This window comes from Pseudophryne corroboree, chromosome 6, assembly GCF_028390025.1.
Source record: "Pseudophryne corroboree isolate aPseCor3 chromosome 6, aPseCor3.hap2, whole genome shotgun sequence".
NCBI lineage: Eukaryota > Metazoa > Chordata > Amphibia > Anura > Myobatrachidae > Pseudophryne > Pseudophryne corroboree.
In genome coordinates this window covers 26,020,603-26,041,129 of record NC_086449.1, presented here as the reverse complement: position 1 = coordinate 26,041,129, position 20,527 = coordinate 26,020,603, and the positions used below count along the sequence as shown (strand labels likewise).

At 45.0% G+C, this 20,527-nt stretch overlaps 1 protein-coding gene across 1 annotated transcript in view; it reads right to left on the bottom strand.

The window, feature by feature from the left end:
* The window catches only part of LOC134934775 (very-long-chain 3-oxoacyl-CoA reductase-B-like), a 47,922-nt gene that overhangs the window by 9,933 nt on the left and 17,462 nt on the right, over positions 1-20,527 (bottom strand). The window contains exons 2-8 of the mRNA XM_063930134.1: positions 15,225-15,271; positions 14,440-14,515; positions 10,785-10,895; positions 5,318-5,385; positions 3,019-3,063; positions 2,097-2,131; positions 1,362-1,443 (exon numbers count right to left, since the gene is read on the bottom strand). Of these exons, the coding sequence (XP_063786204.1) occupies positions 1,362-1,443; positions 2,097-2,131; positions 3,019-3,063; positions 5,318-5,385; positions 10,785-10,895; positions 14,440-14,515; positions 15,225-15,271 (464 nt within the window). The remainder of the gene's footprint in view (positions 1-1,361; positions 1,444-2,096; positions 2,132-3,018; positions 3,064-5,317; positions 5,386-10,784; positions 10,896-14,439; positions 14,516-15,224; positions 15,272-20,527) is intronic.

The following is a 20,527-nucleotide window of genomic DNA, read 5'->3' as shown; positions in this document are numbered from 1 at the left end:
ACGCGCTCCCACCTCAATTAGACTCTCCACGACCTTGCAAAGCTTCAAACGGGCACTGAAAATCCATCTATTCATCAACACATACCCTCCCGATGCATAACCTAGTCCATAGTTACCTACTTTGCTGCCTCCTCCTCCGGGAGGAGGCAGCGTTGTAGGTGTATGGGGGGCGTGGCTGGCACCGGATAGGCGGTCCGGGGGCGTGGTCGGCAGCAGGATGGGCGGTCCGGGGGCGTTACATCAGGGTCGCGTCATCGTGACTCCGCCCCCCGCTGTGCTGTGCCGAGAAACGAGCAGCTGCATAGCGGGGGGCGGAGCTACGATGACGTGATTCAGCGCGAATCGCGTCATCGGACCCCCTCGGGCCGCCCGCTTGTTCTCTGCTGCGGGCGGCCGAGGGGGAAAGCGGGAGGCTTGCCCACCTTTCCGGGGGGCCGGGAGGGTCACCCGATTTTCGGGAGCCTCCCGGCCATTCCAGGAGGGTAGGCAAGTATGACCTAGTCCTGAGGCTGCTCCTCCATCCCCCTGCCTTGAACATCTCTGCTTTGTGTACATACTGCCATCAGGCTACCTTCTACTTGCTTGCACCTCATGTCATCAGTCTGTCGCCCCTTCCCACTAGATTGTTAGCTCTTCAGAGCAGGGACCTCTTTCCTCTTGTTGTCAAAGCTCTCTTCTCGACACATTTCACTCACAGCTCTCCCCTACTCAGTGACCATCTTTACCCGCTTTTTCTCTTGCTGGTAAAGGCTCATCTCTATCTATGGCAACCAGCCCCAGGTAGTACAGTGATTACTCCCTCACTACTTACGTCTTAGCTGTATTATGTATGAGAATTGTGGTGCTCTTTGTTACCTGTACTACATTTTTTCTTCTTCTGTAATGTTTTGTTCTGTCTCCCTATACTGTTCTGTTGTATGCCCTTTGTACGGTGCTGTGAAACACTTGTGGCGCCTTATAAATAAAATGTAATAATAATAATAATAATAATAATAATTATTATTATAATAATAAAATGCATTATACTGAGCTGACAATTCAGACTTGGTCAGACAATTATGAATGTTGCTTGCTTGGACAGACAAAGAGACACACAGCCACTTATATATAGTGAGAGATGCACCAGGAACCAGGGCTGCAGGGGCAAGCAGCGAATCACAGCTTGTTTTCATTTTTTCCCCTAGTTACGGCCCTGTCTTTCCCTTGTTGTGCCTTTACTGTGACTGGGGTTGGGCGTCCTTGCCTCTCTGTTGTGGTGTGGAGAAGAAAAACAACTTGTGCTCTGTAGAAGGCTGGTGTCAGAGGAAGAAACTGAAATAATAATATAATAATAATAACAGCAGGAAAAATATTATAGATACCTTTGTGGCACTGTACACAGTGAGGAATGGTAAAGGGCGATATCCAGCTTCAGAGGATATGTTTATAATCAGGCCTTTCTTCCTAGGAGAGAGGATACAGCAGGTAACAGATCTCAGTTGCTGATTAGAAGTATATTACCTTACACATACTGCACATGTATTATGTGCTTTAACTTTAAACTTATTCCAGGGAGATTTTCATGATAATTAGTTTTAGCAAAGGTGATATTTGGGCAACCAGCCAATGTTGTTCCTACTACGCCTGCATCAGAGTCATGCTGGGGATGTGCCGCCATGGTTTCGCGATGGTAGTTGTGGGGAGGATTTGGATGCAGAGTGATTGACAGGCAGTGACCATTTGTGGGATACGACAGGGGTCTGACTACTCAAAAGCAGGCGTGTCACAACTTTCGGGGGCGTTCCTGAGCCTGCAACTTCTTATGCAGTGGTTCTGGCCGCGGCGTCTTACTTGTGACAGACTTTCTGAGCAATCATAGGGTTAATCAGAGATTCAGTGGTCCATCTTTGCGCACAAGCGGCGGATGTGGGAAGCAGGCAGTGGGTGTTTCAGTACAAATCCCGCAGCTGAGGCATTTCCATATGTTCTCGCATCTTCTGCGTACACAGACACTGAGACAACGGGGTTTCCTTCCAACTCTGTATAAGGTCCTAAGTGTATAACATTTACTGGGGCATCTTCTAATTCCAGTGCACAAACATAAATGAGACACTTACCTGGCCACCATTTGTGGAAGTATGAGCCTGGTCATCTGTAATCAAACAGAGAAATGCATTATTTCACCCTGCAGGGGGAGGGGCAGGCTCATAGTCCCCTCCTGTCTGTGTCACCCTGCAGTGGGAGGGACATGCTCATAGCTCACTTAGTCAGTGTCACTGTGTCACCCTGCAGGGGGAGGGACAGGCTCACCACCATCTTCTGTCTGTGTCAACTTGCAGGGGGAGGGGTAGGCTCATAGTTCCCTTCTGTCTGTGTCACCCTGCGGGGGGAGGGACAGGCTCACAGCTCCCTTCTGTCTGTGTCACCCTGCAGAGGGAGGGACAGGCTCACAGCTCCCATCTGTCTGTGTCACCCTGCAGGGGGAGGGGGAGGCTCATAGTCCCCTCCTGTCTGTGTCACCCTGCAGGGGGAAGGACAGTCTCATATCTCCCTTCTGTCTGTGTCACCCTGCAGGGGGAGGGACAGGCTCATAGCTCCCTTCTGTCTGTGTCACCCCACAGTGGGAGGGACAGGCTCGTAGCTCTCTTCTGTCTGTGTCACCCTGCAGGGGGAGGGACAGGCTCATAGCTCCCTTGTGTCACTGTCTCTCCCTGCCGGGGGAGGGGCAGACTCATAGCTCCCTTCTGTCTGTGTCACTGTGTCACCCTGCAGGGGGAGGGACAGGCTCATAGCTCCCTTCTGTCTGTGTCACTGTGTCACCTTGCAGGGGGAGGGACGGGCTCATAGCTCCCTTCTGTCTGCGTCACTGTGTCACCCTGCGGGGGGAGGGACAGGCTCATAGCTCCCTTGTGTCACTGTGTCACCCTGCCGGGGGAGGGGCAGGCTCATAGCTCCCTTCTGTCTGCGTCACTGTGTCACCCTGCAGGAGTAGACTTACAGCTTCCCATGTAATATGTATGAGGTAGGTAGAAGACTTACGTGCACTGCAGACAGGATGTTGCAGTTAATAATGTCATTTAAACTCTGAAGAAAGAAAAAAAAAATATTATTTGTCACCGGGTCACTTCTTACCTCCCCAAAATTGTAATATGTAACAATAAACATGATTTAAGAGGGCATTATTATTTTTAAAAGCAAAAAGCGACAAAAGAAATTGCCCAATTTTGGCTTTGCCATTTTTGCCCTCTTTGTATGACTTGTGGTAAAGGTCCGCCCCGGCGAGGAGATTACTAACATCTTTTGTGAAAGACGTTTAAATGCCCTGTGGGTGCACCAACCTCCTAGCTGTACCAGAATTGACTGGACATTTCAGATGCTGTCCCACCATCCCACTCGTGGGCCGCAGTGTGTGTGTGTGTGTGTGTGTGTGTGTGTGTGTGTGTGTGTGTGTGTGGGGGGGGAGGGGTGCGGGGGGGAGGTTTCTGCTAGCCACACCCAGTGGCTAGCAGGATGATCTGTTGGGCAGGTAAGTAGTGCAGTGCATGCGGTGTGGACACCACCTGGACCCAGTGCAGACACACCATTAAATACAAGGCCGTAACTAGGTGTGTGCGGAGGGGGCACTGCACATAGCGCTGCAGAGTAGGGGGCGTGTTGGCGGCACTTGTCAATTATCTATTCTAATTAGTGTCACTTGCAACTTCCCCCCTTTTTAAAGCCCATCTTCTCCTGACCGCCCCTGTCTTCTATCCCCACCCCTTTTGTCGAAAATACCTACACAACATTCATGTACTCAACTTGAGATTTCTTTGTTACTCAGTCACACTGTCCTTTATTACATTTCAAGATACTGACATACCTGGGACTCAAACCCATTGCCTGTGGCACTGCAGTCAGACCATCTATTCATTAAGCTATCTGCCCTTACATAGAAATGTAGATCATTCTAAGTTACAGAATTCTAACTATTTGAAGCTTACCTTGTACTTTGTGAAAAAATGATCAGCATTGTGGCAGAGCAGATCTATGTCGTGTGTGACTGCAAGAGATTGGATGTGTGGCTGCACACTACATAGATCTGCTCAATATCAATGCTGATTATGTATTTACAAAGTAAGATCAAATAGCTCAAGAGTAGGATGTTTCTTTAGAATTCAACAGGTTAAAGGTTTGAATCAAGTTAAGTGCATGAATGTGGTATAAAGAGGATTTGTGTCCAAATCTGTTTTCTTGGAGTGGTGTGTGTATTACTTACATAATGTATTACTTAGCATGGGGTTTCTCTAGGATCAATCTTGCCATTCCCCTTCCGCACAAGGCATGCGCCTTATGTCCCTTTTGAAAAAAAAATTGGGGGGGGGGAGGTGGGGGGGGGGGGGGGGGGGGTACCAATTCTCTCTCTGGCACAGGGCCCCAACAAGTCTAGTTAAGGCTCTGATTAAATATGAATGTATACTGTATGCTGATCATGTTTTTACATTGTCTCTCAGTGCTGCAATTGCCCCAATACAACAGGCAGGGCCGGTTCTTGCCCTTGTGGCGCCCCAGGCAAAGTATAGGGGCGTGGCTTCAAATGAGGGCATGGTCAGTTACGCCCCCATCTGTGCCCCCTGTAGCGCCGCTGAAAGAAGAAATAAATGAAAAAGTATACTTACTATCCCCGCTCCTGATTCCAGACCGAGTGCAGACCTCCTCCGCCGACGCCGCTCTTCTCCTCTCCTCTCCTCGATCTATGGGAGAGATGTTATTACGTCTCTCCCATAGAACAGCATAGACACTAGTGGTCAATTATGACCCCTAGTGTCTGTGCCACTATGCTGTGCGGTGCGCGATGACGTCATCGCGAACCGCACAACAAAGGTCCTCTCCATGAAGGGAAACTAGACGCTACGCGTCTGGTTCCCTTCAAAGCGGGGGGCACAGCGGGGCACTGCGGGGGGCACAGTGGTGGATCTTGCAATGGTGCGGCACCCTCCGGAAGGCGGCACCCCGGGCAAAAGTCCTGCTTGCCCGTGGCAAGATCCGCTACTGACAACAGGTCTCTTTATCAGCTATTTTTTATAACTACTTTTTATAGCAATAAAAACTCCTTTACTTTTGTAATTTGCAAACAACTTATTACTAAGCTGTCCCGGAAATACTGCGCCCAGACCGTTAATACCGCATTGCTGGGGTCATACTTTGCAGATATGCGCAGGTGTGAATCAGCTACCGCATACGCAGCGTCACTGAGACCCCATAGTTGTGTTTACAGTTTCACTAATAAAACAAATAAATAAATGTGAATAAACTAGAATAAAATGCATTGTATTCATACTCCAGTATTTATCACACTTACCTGGTTTACATCGGGCACATCGAGAAACTTAGGTACCCCTTCACCATATACCATCCCAACGTTATTTACTGTAACAGAGAACCACGTAATTAAGTTAGTGTTGGCATTACATAAAGTGACAGAAAAGTTGAGAGGGAGAGAAACTAACGAGGGGGGAGAGAAGCAATAGAGTGATAGATAGAAAGAGAGAGAAAGAGGAAAGATACACCTATAGGCAGAGTGTTGAGAGAGAGTGGCATAGAAAAAGTGACTGAGAGAGAGGGGGGGGGGGAGTGGCAGAGAAAGAGTGGGGGGAGAGAAAGAGAGAGGGCAGAGAAAAAGAGGGGGAGAGAAAGAGAGGGGGGAAAGAAAGAAAGGGGATTAGCTAAAGAGAGAGGAACAGAGAAATTGGGGGACAGAGAAAGAGAGGGGGGAGAAGAGAGGGGGAGTGAAAGAGGAGATAGAGAAAGAGAGGGGATTAGAGAGAGAGGACAGGGGAAGAGAGGGGGAGTGAAAGTGTGGGGAGAGAAAGAGAGGGGGAGAAGAGAGAGGACAGAGAAAGAAAGGGGAAGAGAAAGAGAGGGGATTAGAGAAAGAGATTACAGGGAAAGAGAGGGGGGGGAGAAAGAGAGGGGGGAGAAGAGAGGGGGACTGAAAGAGGAGATAGAGAAAGAGAGGGGATTAGAGAGAGAGGACAGGGAAAGAGAGGGGGAAGAGAAAGAGAGGGGGGAGAAGAGAGGGGGAGTGAAAGAGGAGATAGAGAAAGAGAGGGGATTAGAGAGAGAGGACAGGGGAAGAGAGGGGGAGAGAAAGAGGGGATAGAGAAAGAGGAGATAGAGAAAGAGAGGGGATTAGAGAAAGAGAGAGGACAGGGAAAGAGAGGGGGGAGAAGAGAGGGGGAGTGAAAGTGGGGGGAGAGAAAGAGAGGGGGGAGAGAAAGAGAGGGGGAGAAGAGAGGGGGAGTGAAAGTGGGGGGAGAGAAAGAGAGGGGGAGAAGAGAGAGGACTGATAAAGAAAGGGGAAGAGAAAGAGCAGGGGATAGAGAAATAGAGCAGCAGTGAAGAAAACGGTATCCGGATTGCCAGTAAAAAGGTCAACAGTCAACAGGTCGACACCAAATGGTTAACAGTTATTAGATCAACAGGGTCATAAGGTCAACATGTTCAAAACGTCTACATTCAAATGGTTGACACAAAAAAGATCAACACCCGGTTTTTCATGATTTTTAGGGTTGAGCTTAGGGTTATGGGCGGTCATTCCGAGTTGTTCGCTCGCTGCCGTTTTTAGCAGAATAGCGATCAGGCTAAAAATGGGCGATTCTGCGCATGGTATGGGCCGCAGGGCGCACGCGCTAAATATTTGCACACAAAACTATGCAATTTTACACAGGTCCAAGCGACGCTTTTCTGTCGCTCTGCTGATCGGTGAGTGATTGACAGGAAGTGGGTGTTTCTGGGCGGAAACTGACCGTTTTCCGGGAGTGTGCTAAAAAACGCAGGCGTGTCAGGCTAAAACGCAGGAGTGGCTTGAGAAACGGGGGAGTGGCTGGCCGAACGCAGGGCGTGTTTGTGACGTCAAACCAGGAACTAAACGGACTAAGGTGATTGCAATCTAGGAGTAGGTCTGGAGCTACTCAGAAACGGCAGGAAAATATTTAATAGCAGAACTGCTAACCTTTCGTTTGCACTTCTGCTAAGCTAAGATACACTCCCAGAGGGCGGCGGCCTAGCGTGTGCACTGCTGCTAAATACAGCTAGCGAGCGAACAACTCGGAATGAGGGCCATTGTTAGGGTTAGTTATAGGGTAAGGCATGCCCTCCAATTGTACCTTTTTCGACGGTACAGTACCGTTTTCTTATGGTCTGTACCGGCCAAAAAGAGCTATGTACCAATTTTCAGCATCTCTCTTGTCCTGTTGATTTCTATGGCAGAACTGTGTAGCCACGCCCACCTTTCACATGGCCACACCCCTTTTTGGATTTGTACCAATTTCTTCTTTAATGATGTTGGAGGGTATGGTAAGGTACTCTGTGAATGGTTAGGTTAGGTCACCTGAGTGAATGGGTAGGGGTAGGTATTGGGGAAGGATTAGGGTTAGGCTAAAATATATTTTTTTGTTGACCATTTGAATGTTGACCTTTTGAACCTATCGACCGTTTACCCTGTCGACCTAAGTTTACCAATTACCTGTCAACCTTTTGACACTGCTGATCTCTTCACTGACTGGTGCAAACCTATTGATTGTTGACCCTTTTACTGTTGATCTGTAAATCCACACCTCCAAAAAGAATGTCAGAGAAAGAGATGGGGGAGAATAAAAGAGTGGGTTTGGGATGTACTAACAGTACATCCCACCAGACATTGCATTTATACTAATCTCATATGTACTAACATATGTGTTTAGTACCGCAAAGGACAGCTCTCCCAATAAGTGCTGTCATTTGTGATCAATGCTAGTTACTGGACTTCTGGATTTATGACACAGGAGTCCGTCTGCTCATGTGCAGAGTGACACGGTGGCCGCATGGGGTGCTGAGAGGGATCTAATCAGATAAATCTCAGGAGGTCTTTAACACATTTTCCCTTTAGTACATCCCCTGCATAGTGGGAGAAAAAGAATGGCATAAAAAGGGGGCGGGGGGTGATTGGGAGAGAAAGGGGATAAAGAAAAAGAGCAACAGAAAAAGACAAGGGAAGAGACAGAGGGAATAGAGGAAGGGAGGGGATAAAGAAAAAGAGTAGCAGAGAAAGAGAAGTGGAGAGGAAGAGGAAATAGAGGAAGAGAGGGGATAAAGAAAAACAGCGGCAGAGAAAGAGAAGGAGAGAGACAATGGGGATAGAGGAAGAGAAGGGATAAAGAAAAGAGCAGCAGAGAAAGAGGAGGGGCATGGGGGATAGAGGAAGAGGGGGATAAAGAAAAAGCTGCAGAGAAAGAGGAGGGGCATGGGGGATAGAGGAAGAGGGGGATAAAGAAAAAGAGCTGCAGACAAAGAGAAGGAGAGAGACACTGGGGATAGAGGAAGAGAAGGGATAAAGAAAAGAGCATCAGAGAAAGAGAAGGAGAGACATTGGGGATAGAGGAAGAGAAGGGATAAAGAAAAGAGCAGCAGAGAAAGAGGAGGGGCATGGGGGATAGAGGAAGAGGGGGATAAAGAAAAAGAGCTGCAGAGAAAGAGGAGGGGCATGGGGGATAGAGGAAGAGGGGGATAAAGAAAAAGAGCTGCAGACAAAGAGAAGGAGAGAGACACTGGGGATAGAGGAAGAGAAGGGATAAAGAAAAGAGCATCAGAGAAAGAGAAGGAGAGACATTGGGGATAGAGGAAGAGAAGGGATAAAGAAAAGAGCAGCAGAGAAAGAGGAGGGGCATGGGGGATAGAGGAAGAGGGGGATAAAGAAAAAGAGCGGCAGACAAAGAGAAGGAGAGAGACACTGGGGATAGAGGAAGAGAAGGGATAAAGAAAAGAGCAGCAGAGAAAGAGAAGTGGAGAGACAGAGTGGATAGAGCAAGAGACGGAAGAAAGAAAAAGAGCTGCAGAGAAAGAGGGGAGGCAGAGGGAATAAAGGAAGAGAGGGGATAAAGAAAAAGAGGAGAAGAGAAAGAGAAGGGGGAGGGGAGAGGCAAAGTGGATAGAGGAAGAGGGGGGAGAAAGAAAAAGAGCAGCAGAGAAAGAGGAGAAGCAGAGGGAATAAAGGAAGAGAGGGGATAAAGAAAAAGAGGAGAAGAGAAAGAGAAGGGGGAGGGGAGAGGCAAAGTGGATAGAGGAAGAGGGGGGAGAAAGAAAAAGATCAGCAGAGAAAGAGGAGATAAACAGAGGGGATAGATAAAGCAGAGAAAGAAAAAGAGCAGCAGAGAGAGAGAGAAGGGGAGAGACAGTTGGGATAGAGGAAGAGAGGGGAAAAAGAAAAAGATCAGCAGAGACAAAAAGGGTATCCAGATGGAGATCGACAGTAAAAAGATCGACAGTCAATAGGTCGACACCAAATAGTCGATACTGATTGTCAGCAGAGTTAAAAGGTCAACAGGTTCAAAAGTTCAACATTCAGATGGTTGACACAAAAAAGGTTGACATTTTTATTTTATTTTTAGGGTTAGGATTAGGCTAAGGATTAGTGTTAGGGTCAGGCACTTGGGGGAGAGTTAAGGTAAGGCTGCCGGGGGATATGGTTAGGTTTAGGCACTGGGGGGGGGGGATTAGGGGTAGGCACTAAGGAGAGGGTTATGGGTATGCACTAGGGGAGGGTTAGGGTAAAGATAAAATAACTGAAAAATCATGTGTCAATCTTTTTTGTGTCAACCAGTTGAATGCCAACCTTTAAAGCCTGTCGACCTACGTCAATGTCAGCCAATTAACTGTAGACCTTTTGACGCTGTCAACCCTTCGACCCTGTCCACCTATTCACTGTCGACCATCTGGTGTCATCCTATTGACTGTCGACTCTTTTACTGTCAATGTTTTAATTCACACCGAAAAAAAGAGTGTCAGAGAAAGAGATGGGGTGAGAGAAAAAAAAGAGGGGGAGAGAAAAAGAGTGTCAGAAAAAAAAGGGGAATGGGGAAGAAAAGGAATAAGTGTGGAAAAGGAAATAATGATATGGGGGAGTGAGCGAATGAACAGGGGATAGATAGAGAGGGGAGGAGAAAAAAAGAGCGTCAGAGAAAGAGGCAAAGAGAGGGAAGAGAGAATGAGAGCAGCAGAGATTGAGGGGGAGAGAAAGAAAGAGAGGGAGGTAGAGAAAAATAGTGGGGAAGGAGAGCTGGGAGAGAAAGATTAACTAGGGAAAGAGAAATAATGAATGAAGAGAAAGAGAGTGGCAAAGAAATAAAGTAGGAAAAAAGGGGGTAGAGAAATGGGGTAGGTGGAATAGAGGGGAGAGAGATAGAGAGTGGGAGTAGGTAAGGGGGAAGAAAGAGAAGGGGAGAAAAACAAGTTCTATAGAGACTGTTAGAGAATCCTACAGCTTCACTCCCTAGGGGCAATGGGCCTGATTCATATATGTACAGAAACCCAATGTTTGTTGGCCTGTGCAGGTGCAAGACCCATTCCTGCACATGTGCAGAACGGGCCTTGCAATGTTGTTCACAACTCCCTGTCAGTGGCATGTTTGACATGCTGCATTTTTTTTTTGGGGGGGGAGGGGCTGATGGAGCAGGGACAACACCTGGCACCATTCTTCAAAACAGAGGCATGTCACCACCCGCTTTGAAGGTGTGAAGGGTCCAGGGTCTGCATTGCCAGAAGCAGGACCCGGGTGTCCAGATCAGATGGACATCATGCATAAACTCCAGTGCCTAAAAACTTTGCAAATCATGACCGATGGCTGTGCCCTCTGAAGCAGTACACGGGTCCTCGCAAATGCTAATAGGAGGCGTCTATCTCCTGGAATTACACAGCCGCTTCCTTGTAGCTGTGCAAGTCCTTGCACTATGAATCAGGCCCAATGTTCTTTACTTACAGATAGAAACATCAAGTCCTGGCTTGATAACTACCAAGTATTCCTATTTCCAGGTCCTTTAAACCTTCTTCAATTTTGGGATAGTTTTCAGGTCCTCCTGTGAAATCCACCTGGATTATCTTGGTTTTCCGTCCTGTCTGGAGCTCTGTGGAGGTAAAATGTACGTATAGATACAAACATTCTTAGCAGCCTGACACAGATCCCTATTCTATCTGTGCCCAGGGAGCTTCCTCTCCTGACAGCGTGAATCCAATTGGTATCAAAGATAATTACTTTTTTGAGATTAGATGTGGAATCACTTGGTACTAACATTCTGCATAATAAAGGAATTGAGATTCTCAATGCTGTACTGAGCTGCAATTTGAATATGACCCCACCAAAAAGGAAATTAATTCTAAATTCTATTAATTTTATTTGAACAAATATTTTTTTATATTTTATTTCTGGTATTTTGGTATGGGGGATGGCCATGGGGACCAGGTTCACCCCAAGTTACGCTAACCTGTATTTAGTAAATTTCAGATTGTCCAACATGTATGGGGGTAACTATGGGGCAGACCTGGTATTCTATGAACGTTACAAAGATGACCTGTTTATAATTTGGGGTGGTAGTGAGGAGTGAGCACTTTCCTTTGTTGATTCACTAAATAGGAATTCCTTTGGCCTTAAGTTTACACACACATTTAACACCTCGACCACTAATTTTCTTTGTTTGACCCTTTTTGTGCAGGGTAATTCTATTATGACTAAAACTTACCAAAAACCGGTAGATAATAACAAGTATGTTCATTATAAATATGCTCACTCCAAGAAATGGAGGGACTGTGCACCCTAGGGTCAGTTCATGCGTATTAAGAGCAATTGTTCTTCCATTAATGACTATTAGTCTCAATCGTATTTTCTTTAAGTTTGGGGGATGGCCATGGGGACCAGGTTCACCCCAATTTATGCTAACCTGTATTTAGTAAATTTCAAATTGTCCAACATGTATGGGGGTGGCTATGGGGCAGACCTGGTCTTCTATGAACGTTATAAAGATGACCTTTTTATAATTTGGGGTGGTAGTGAGGAGTGAGCACTTTTCTTTGTTGATTCACTAAATAGGAATTCCTTTGGGCTTAAGTTTACACACACATTTAACACCTCGACCACAAATTTTCTTTGTTTGACCCTTTTGGTGCAGGTTCATTTTATTATGACTAAAACTTACCAAAAAACTGGTAGATAATAACAATTATGTTCATTATAAATGTGCTCACTCCAAGAAATGGAGGGACTGTGCAACCAAGGGTCAGTTCATGCGTATTAAGAGCAATTGTTCTTCCATTAATGACTATTAGTCTCAATAACAATGCATGTTAAGTTCCTTTATAGAAAGATATTATCCCCCTAGTCTGGTACAGAAAGCTCTCTATGAAGTATGATGTATGGATGTATGGATAGGGAAACCCTTCTTGTTCCAATGACAACTACAGAAAAAGAGTCAAAGGTATGGAATAATTCCGCCCATGACAACTTTTATATCTAAATTTAATAGAGCGTCAGATGAGGGAGATTGATGAGCAGAATTATTCTATCCTTAAACAGGACCCACTACTTAGTGATGTTCTACCTCTCAAACCAGGAATGTGGAAAAAGGTCCATGGACCTTCTGTCTGTCTCTTTATTATGTAGAGGTATGTGAGAAAAATAAAAAATGTTTTGGATCACGGGAATAGAACATATTAAGAGTACAGCGAGAGGAGGGGACCGATTTTAAGTCTTTGTGTAGACAAACAATAGCTTGGATCTAGCATTTGAATAGTTTAATACCCCACGGATTGAATGGATCTTTGGAATCAATCACGTTCTTGAAGCCCCACTTCCTCATTTTTTTCCCTCCGTATTTTCCCTTTGTACCAACCAGCATTGAGGATCTGTGTATCACCGCACCCTTTTCTTACCACCTTATGGTGCCCTGGCTGCCCCGCCTTTTCTGTGGAGAATAGCCACTGATCACTATCAGATTTGTGCAGTCCGCTTACCCTCAATCTTCTGTTGTTTTCTCCGCTTACTCTGCGGTTGTATATCCAGATTGCCCTGGGTGTGCTACTACCTGAGTTGTACCTTTTGCCTACTATTGACCTGGTTGCCAGGTGACTCCAACTGCATTCTCCGTTCATCTGGAGTGAGGGTTCTATTTACAAAGACATAGAGAGAGATAAAGTGGACGGAGATAAAGTACCAGCCAATCAGCTCCTAACTGCCATGTCACAGGTTGTGTTTGAAAATTTGGCAGTTAGGAGCTGGTTGCTACTTTATCTCTCTTCACGTTATCGCTCTCCAAGGCTTTGTAAATAGACCCCTCAATAACGAGGCTATGCTATCTACTCACCTGCAGCCTCTCACCGTGCATCAACTATTCATCAGCAGGCCAACTACTACTGCATTACCTGTTTATCGCAGTTTACGGGGATTTGTTTCACTGCGGCTCAGCATGGAGTCTCCCAGGAATCTCACAGTGTGGCTAAAAAGGCATTGCTCCTTTCTGTGGATGTATTGCTATTTCTATTAGGTGATCATTTACGGACAAATTAACTTTTCCTCATTAATCCCAGGATGTGAGTACTGACTTTTTGAACATTTCATCTTCGGGGCATATCCCAGGGTTTACTATTTAGTTCCTACATATAATTTCAGCCTTGGTGGTGGTGCGGATATATACATATAGTAGTTTTTATTTTTATTTTGTTTTGATCGGATCCTCATGTGCATGTTTCCTATTGTACTGTACATTGGGGGTCATTCCGAGTTGTTCGTTCGTTATTTTTTTCTCGCAACGGAGCGATTAGTCGCTAATGCGCATGCGCAATGTCCACAGTGCGACTGCGCCAAGTAAATTTGCTATGCAGTTAGGTATTTTACTCACGGCATTACTAGGTTTTTTCTTCGTTCTGGTGATCGTAATGTGATTGACAGGAAGTGGGTGTTTCTGGGCGGAAACTGGCCGTTTTATGGGTGTGTGCAAAAAAACGCTACCGTTTCTGGGAAAAACGTGGGAGTGGCTGGAGAAACGGAGGAGTTTCTGGGCAAACGCTGGGTGTGTTTGTGACGTCAAACCAGGAACGAAACTGACTGAACTGATCGCAGATGCCGAGTAAGTGTGGAGCTACTCAGAAACTGCTAAGAAGTGTCTATTCGCAATTTTGCTAATCTTTCGTTCGCAATTTTACTATGCTAAGATTCACTCCCAGTAGGCGGCGGCTTAGCGTGTGCAAAGCTGCTAAAAGCAGCTAGCGAGCGGACAACTCGGAATGAGGGCCATTTTTGGTGTTCTTACACATACTTTCATGGATTAACCTTTGTATGGGTAATAAAATTTTCTCTGTCATTGATCACTCAAGTTGTTTAAGTTTTGGCATACCACTCCCAACCCAGGGTGTTTTAGCGCTGCTTATTGTTATATATTATCATAAAGCGTCATGTTTGAAGTTATAATACCGACACCATTATAAGGCTTTATATATAACATTACAACAGTGTCAACACTCTCCCGTTGATATAATGACTATTGACAACATCGTCATACTAGCTACTTTCTTCAACATCTCCTAGGTACTCCTTACAGTGAGGTGCCTACAACCCTATTGCGTCTATGTGATACCGGCCAAATCACTAACAGATGGTGACCAAATGCCGGGATCTCTCACCTATCCCTTCCGCAATGCTCTGCAGCTTCTTCAGAGTCCGACTGATGAGGACGACATTGAGTCCCCTCCGGGCCAGCTACGGATAAGATACATGGATGTTATGGAGACTCCATATTCAGGTGGATGACATAGAAAGAAAAGATGCAGGTGCCCTATGCAAACATTACTATTCAAAATTGAAATACATTTTACAATTAAACATCAAATAAGCGGTTGTTAGCATAAATTTGGCCAAAGTTATGAGTCCCCTTCGGGCCAACTATGGACAAGATACATGGGTGTGATAGAGACTCCACATTCAGGTGGATCACACAGAAAGAAAAGGTGCACCATGTGTAGTACGCAAACATTACTATTCAAAATTGAAATACATTTTACAATTAAATATCAAATAAGAGGTTGTTAGCATAAATTTGGCCAAAGTTATGGGCTTATCCACCAACGTCCAGGCAACCTCATCAGATATGTCCCTAGCATTCCAAGGGTTCATGTCTGGGGCGCCTGGCTCCCCAAACCAGCCCAGTCAAAACCACCCTGAGGCATTACACAATTGAAATATAGCAGTGAAGTATTACTGAGTATCAGGTGTATGAAAGCAGCTACTCAGTGTCACAAGAGTGGAAAATGTGTGAAAAAATGGTACATAGATAAAAAACAAACAAAGAAAGTGATATAACATGATAAAGAGCGGTTCAGGCGCCCCCACGCCCCAATGCTCACCCCACAACTGACACTATATTAATGTATATACATTCAGGTGGAGGACAGACATAATATATACTGACCTCCTCTGCGTAGGCTTTTCCTATCCCATCAGACGCTCCTGTTACCACTATGTGGTTAATGGAAAAATAAAAAACAGATTTTAAGTACAGAAAGCCAGGAGCGGTGACCAAGTTTGGTTTCATTGACAACAACCTTTTATAATAAAAACAATCAGTAGGGTTAAATGGTTAATGGTTCATCAGGCTGACAATCACCTAAATATACTAGAATGTTTAGCAGTTTTTTTTAAGTTGTAGCTACATATAAGTCTTTACATTTTTTTATTTGTGAACTTAAATAAAAAGAGAGCACTTTTAGGTAGAGATGAGCGGGTTCGGGATTTACACGGATTTACTCGGTTCACAAAACGGCATCTTATTGGCTATCCAAAAAACGAGACATCCGTGAGCCAATAAGATGCCGTTTTGAGAACCGAGTAAATCCGAGTTAAACCCGAACTCGCTCATCTCTACTTTTAGGGAAATACCCGCAAACGCTAAGGGTCCCCTGAATGTATTTATGGTGGACTGCAGGATCCCCAATTTCAACAGGAAAACCAGCCCACATAGCTTTCTATGGGAGCAGCTAAATTGGCAAATTTACTGCGCCCAAGAATACGAAGCTGAGCCTGGTAGCTGACATAATATTCAGATGATATTCGCCATTGTAGCCTTTGGGCTACATTTCCCAAAACATTCCAGGAGAGGGACCTGTTTGATCCCTCCCTGGCAATGGCTGCTGACATATGATGATCCAGCATGTGTAATAGTGCAGCCAGGTCCCAAACACTGAAGGAAAGTGCTTGAATTAGTGATGCCTTTACTTCTATCACAACAGGAACAGGCTGTTACCAGAGCCCCTGTGATCTATGGTTCATTCTGGAAATCTTGAACTTCTTAGTACTGCTATACTGTAAGTGACAATGTAACTGGATGACCTCGTTCCACCAGACGGCCACAGATATTTAGATCCCACTAGATTTGGGATATTACCATTACCATTCCCTGTTACTGCAGAACAGATGCAGTGCACCACAGTAAAAATATATTTTTAATACAATTTTATTTTACTTGCATTTGTAATATTTTAGCTGTTTTGGTGCAGTTCATCAGGGGTTAACAGCCCAAATTGCTGCACCCACTGGACTCAACTGCAAATGCAGCACTCAGCTGCCATTCCCTCTCTGCGCTGGAGGGCACTAGGGCTATCTATCTTGGCACCCAGGCTACCTGCTCCTACTACATAGCCAGTTGTAGACCTTGTGGCGCCCAGGGCGAATGTTTCCTTTGCCCCCCCCCTATCGAAAATAGGGACAGTGTGCACAGTAGTTTCCGTCAGTCACATTACACCACACAGTAGTACCCCTTATACACATTATGCTATGTTAGAGCCCCTTACACGCATTACACCACAATAGAGCAGAGCCCCTTATACACATTACGCCAGGAAGTGCCCCTTACACATGTTATGCCAGGTAGAGCCCCCTTACACATGTTATGCCACGTAGAGCCCCTTACAAATGCTACGCCACGTGGAGCCCCTTACACACATTATGCCAGGTAGAGCCCCTTACACACTCTGCACAGGGTACAGCCTCTTAAACACGTTGAGCCAGGTAGAGCCTCTTATACACATTATGCCATGTAAAGCCCCTTATACATGTTATGCCAGGTAGAACCCCTTATACACGTTATGCCAGGTAGAGTCCCTTATACACGTTACACCAGGTAGAGCTCCATATACACATTGCACGAGGTAGAGCCCCTTATATACATTGCACCAGGTAGCCCCTTATACAAGTTGCACCAGGTAGAGCCCCTTATATACATTGGCTAGGTAGAGCCCCTTATACATGTTGTGCCAGATAGAGCCTCTTATACACTTTGCACCAGGTAGAGCCCATTATACACATTTTGCCAGGTAGAGCATCTTATACACGTTACACCAGGTAGAGCCCCTTATACACATTATGCCAGATAGAGCCCCTTATGTACATTACACCAGGTAGAGCCCCATAAACACATTAAGCTAGGTAAACATTGTGCCAGGTAGAGCCCCTTATACACATTACGCCAGATAGAGCCCCTAATACATGTTACACCAGATAGTCACAGGCTCCAGAGCTCATTGGGCTGGTGGCACATCTTGGCCACTTTGGTGTGTGTGTGGAGGGTGAGCTGGCAATGGAACTGGGACACAGCAATAAAAATGTATAATTATTAGGAAAAGTACAGATATAATTAATAAATATGCACCTTAAGCAAAATGAACTCTTAAAAATATCCATTTAGTGGAGTTATCACCTTTTTGTCAACCTCTCCCATATCTCTATACCAGTTAATGTAGTATACCAGTATACCATCATGGGGCTTACATCTCAAATTCACTGTCATCATTCCCACATTTTCCATTTCCCTTGGCATAAGAATTATGTGCTTGGCACAGATCTGAGCAATCATTGTGTAACTGGAGCAGGATCAAATAATCAGCCGTCTGCTTCTCGCCATATATCCTTCTACAGTATCTCCTGTAGGTTACATCTCTGAGGGCATCAGGGCAAGTAATGTAACTGGAAGAGTGGAATGCTGGACTTTTTCTCATTCTCCCTTTCCAGAGCTTGGACCCGGTAGGCAATGCCATCTGTAGGTAGCCTTGCCTAATAGAAGCCTCTGGGCTTCTTATCGCTTCCTGAGAGGGATCTAAATGGATCCCTCGCAGTGTCTCCTGCTTTGTAAGCATCATTCTGGGTCCTAAATTTGTCAGACCAATCATTGCACTTACTGAATGTACAGAGTGATCTAGAATCACCCTAGTGTCTTTACTGGATTCATTATATCTGCAGGTACCCCCAAAAAACATACATTAATAAATATAAGTATTGTAAATATTGTACAAAACCCATTTAATCCCATTTATAGCTGTAGCCTTTGCTGATGCCACCAATTATAACTGTATGTGCCCGCACATCTGGGGGTGATGTATGGAACAGCGGTGCTAAAGGTGGTTTCTTATATTGAATGCCTTCTTTCATTTTTGAAGTCTTTTGTCAACGCAGTTCCCCCCATAAGAGATTTAAGGATAAATTTACTGCTATGCCCAAAAAGTAACCCCGGTGTGTACATACCTCTCTGATGTTTTCAGATATGGGTGTGTGCAGATCAGGGACTGAGATGCCGCTTGCAGTGCCCCCAAATGTTGCAGCATGACCGACATAAAAAAACGGGGCTGTCCCACAAAAAACGGGACAGTTGGGAGGTATGTAATTATATATATATATATATATATATATATATAATATCTCACCTGATATTAGTATCATATAAGTCATGTATCAACTCATTTTGTACTCTTAGTGGAAACATTGTTATTTTAGGAGGCTTGGATACATATTTAAATTGGTACATTATGTATTACAGTATATTATACAGCTCATTGGTTTTTTTTTTTTTTTTAGAAAAACATTATTTATCCAGAAGCACCTGACAGCTGGAGTCACAGGCCCTCATTCCGAGTTGATCGCTCGCTAGCTACTTTTTGCAGCCGTGCAAACGCATAGTCGCCGCCCACGGGGGAGTGTATTTTCGCTTTGCAAGTGTGCGATCGCCTGTGCAGCCGAGTGGGACGAAAAAGTTTTTTCAGTTTCTGAGTAGGTCTGAACTTACTCAGCTCTTGCGATCACTTCAGCCTGTCTGGTCCCGGAATTGACGTCAGACACCCTCCCTGCAAACGTCTGGACACGCCTGCGTTTTCCCTACCACTCCCAGAAAATGGTCAGTTGACACCCATAAACGCCCTCTTTCTGTCAATCTCCTTGTGAACGGCTGTGCGAATGGAATCATCGCTACAATGCTGTTTGTACCCATACGACGTGCGTGCGCATTGCTGTGCATACGCATGCGCAGTAGTAACCTCATCACTGCGCTGCGAAAATCGGCAGCGTGCGATCAACTCGGAATGACCCCCCACTATTTTCTAAGGTTTGGACATTTTTTAAAGCAATCCAGGGTCACATTGAGAAGTATACATTTCTAAATCATCACAAATGCACAGTTATATATAGGGTGTGATTTCAAACCCTCCATTCAAGCCCCTCGGTGTCTGTGAGTTTAAGGCTAGTATCCAGTAAGTTTCTCTTTTTATTAATTCTTTCTATTACCTCCTCTCGACATTACTTCTATATATTCTATTCCCTTAAATCTCAATAATTGCTTTGAAAAATGTCCAAACACCAGAACACAGTGATCTCCAGCTGTCAGGTGCTTGTGGATAAATAATGAGTTCCCCAAAAAACTTATTTAAGAAAAAATCCCTTTATGTTTTTCTAAAACCCCCCCCAATGTATGACTTGTATAATATAACACATCGTGAACCAATTTAAATATGTATCCAAGCCTCCTAAAATAACAATGTATTGATTGTGTAGCTTAATGACTGGACTGATGAATTCTCTGCTACAGCAGCACACTTTACACATGCCATACTGCTAACTTGTCTGTTTCGAATGAACTGTCTCCCTTGCAGCCTGAAACACCATCCATGTGAACGGGATTTACTAGATTTAGCAGACATTTCATGTGGCAGCAACTGCAGGGACGCCACGAAGGCACGTTCTCTGATGAAGTCTATGATGAAACGCGTTAGGGTGGAGCGTCGTGATGTAATCGATCTCTGGCGTGTGTGGTCCCATATCAGCTGCTCTGGTGATCCGGCCCACGGCGATCCCCGGTGGTGGTCAGCGGCGGATAGTGTGAATTTGAAGCAGCCTGCAGTGGTGTTCCCATCATTGCCGTGAAACTGATACACATACTGTATAATGGAAAATGATTAACTCGGCCTGTTATATAAAGAGTTTTATTCCCTTATAAAATATAAGTGGTGATTTACTCTAGAAATTCCTTTCACTTCTATTTTCCTTTTACCTACGGTATATATTGAGGCCTTATACAGTAATATAACATTCTACTTATACAACATTGCCTTATACAGTAGTTAATTTTCTACACTACAGTACTTTAATTTTTTTTAATTAGAAATTCATGTAAATCCAGTTATAATTGATGTATCAAATGTATATGTAAGATAACTGTAACTTGGTAGCTTTGCTGCTGGTTACTGTGACATCACACATAGCCTGTGACATCACTAGCCTGTGACATCACAATGCTTCATCCTGTCACATTCTATCTACAGCTGCTGACGTTTCCAGTCACCATGCAGGGAGACAGGTAGGAGGAGGTGAGTCCTACATAGCAAGGTATGATGGAGTGGGGTAAGGAAGACAGAGTGCAGTATAGTCAGCTGAAAGGCAAGACAAGATAGACAG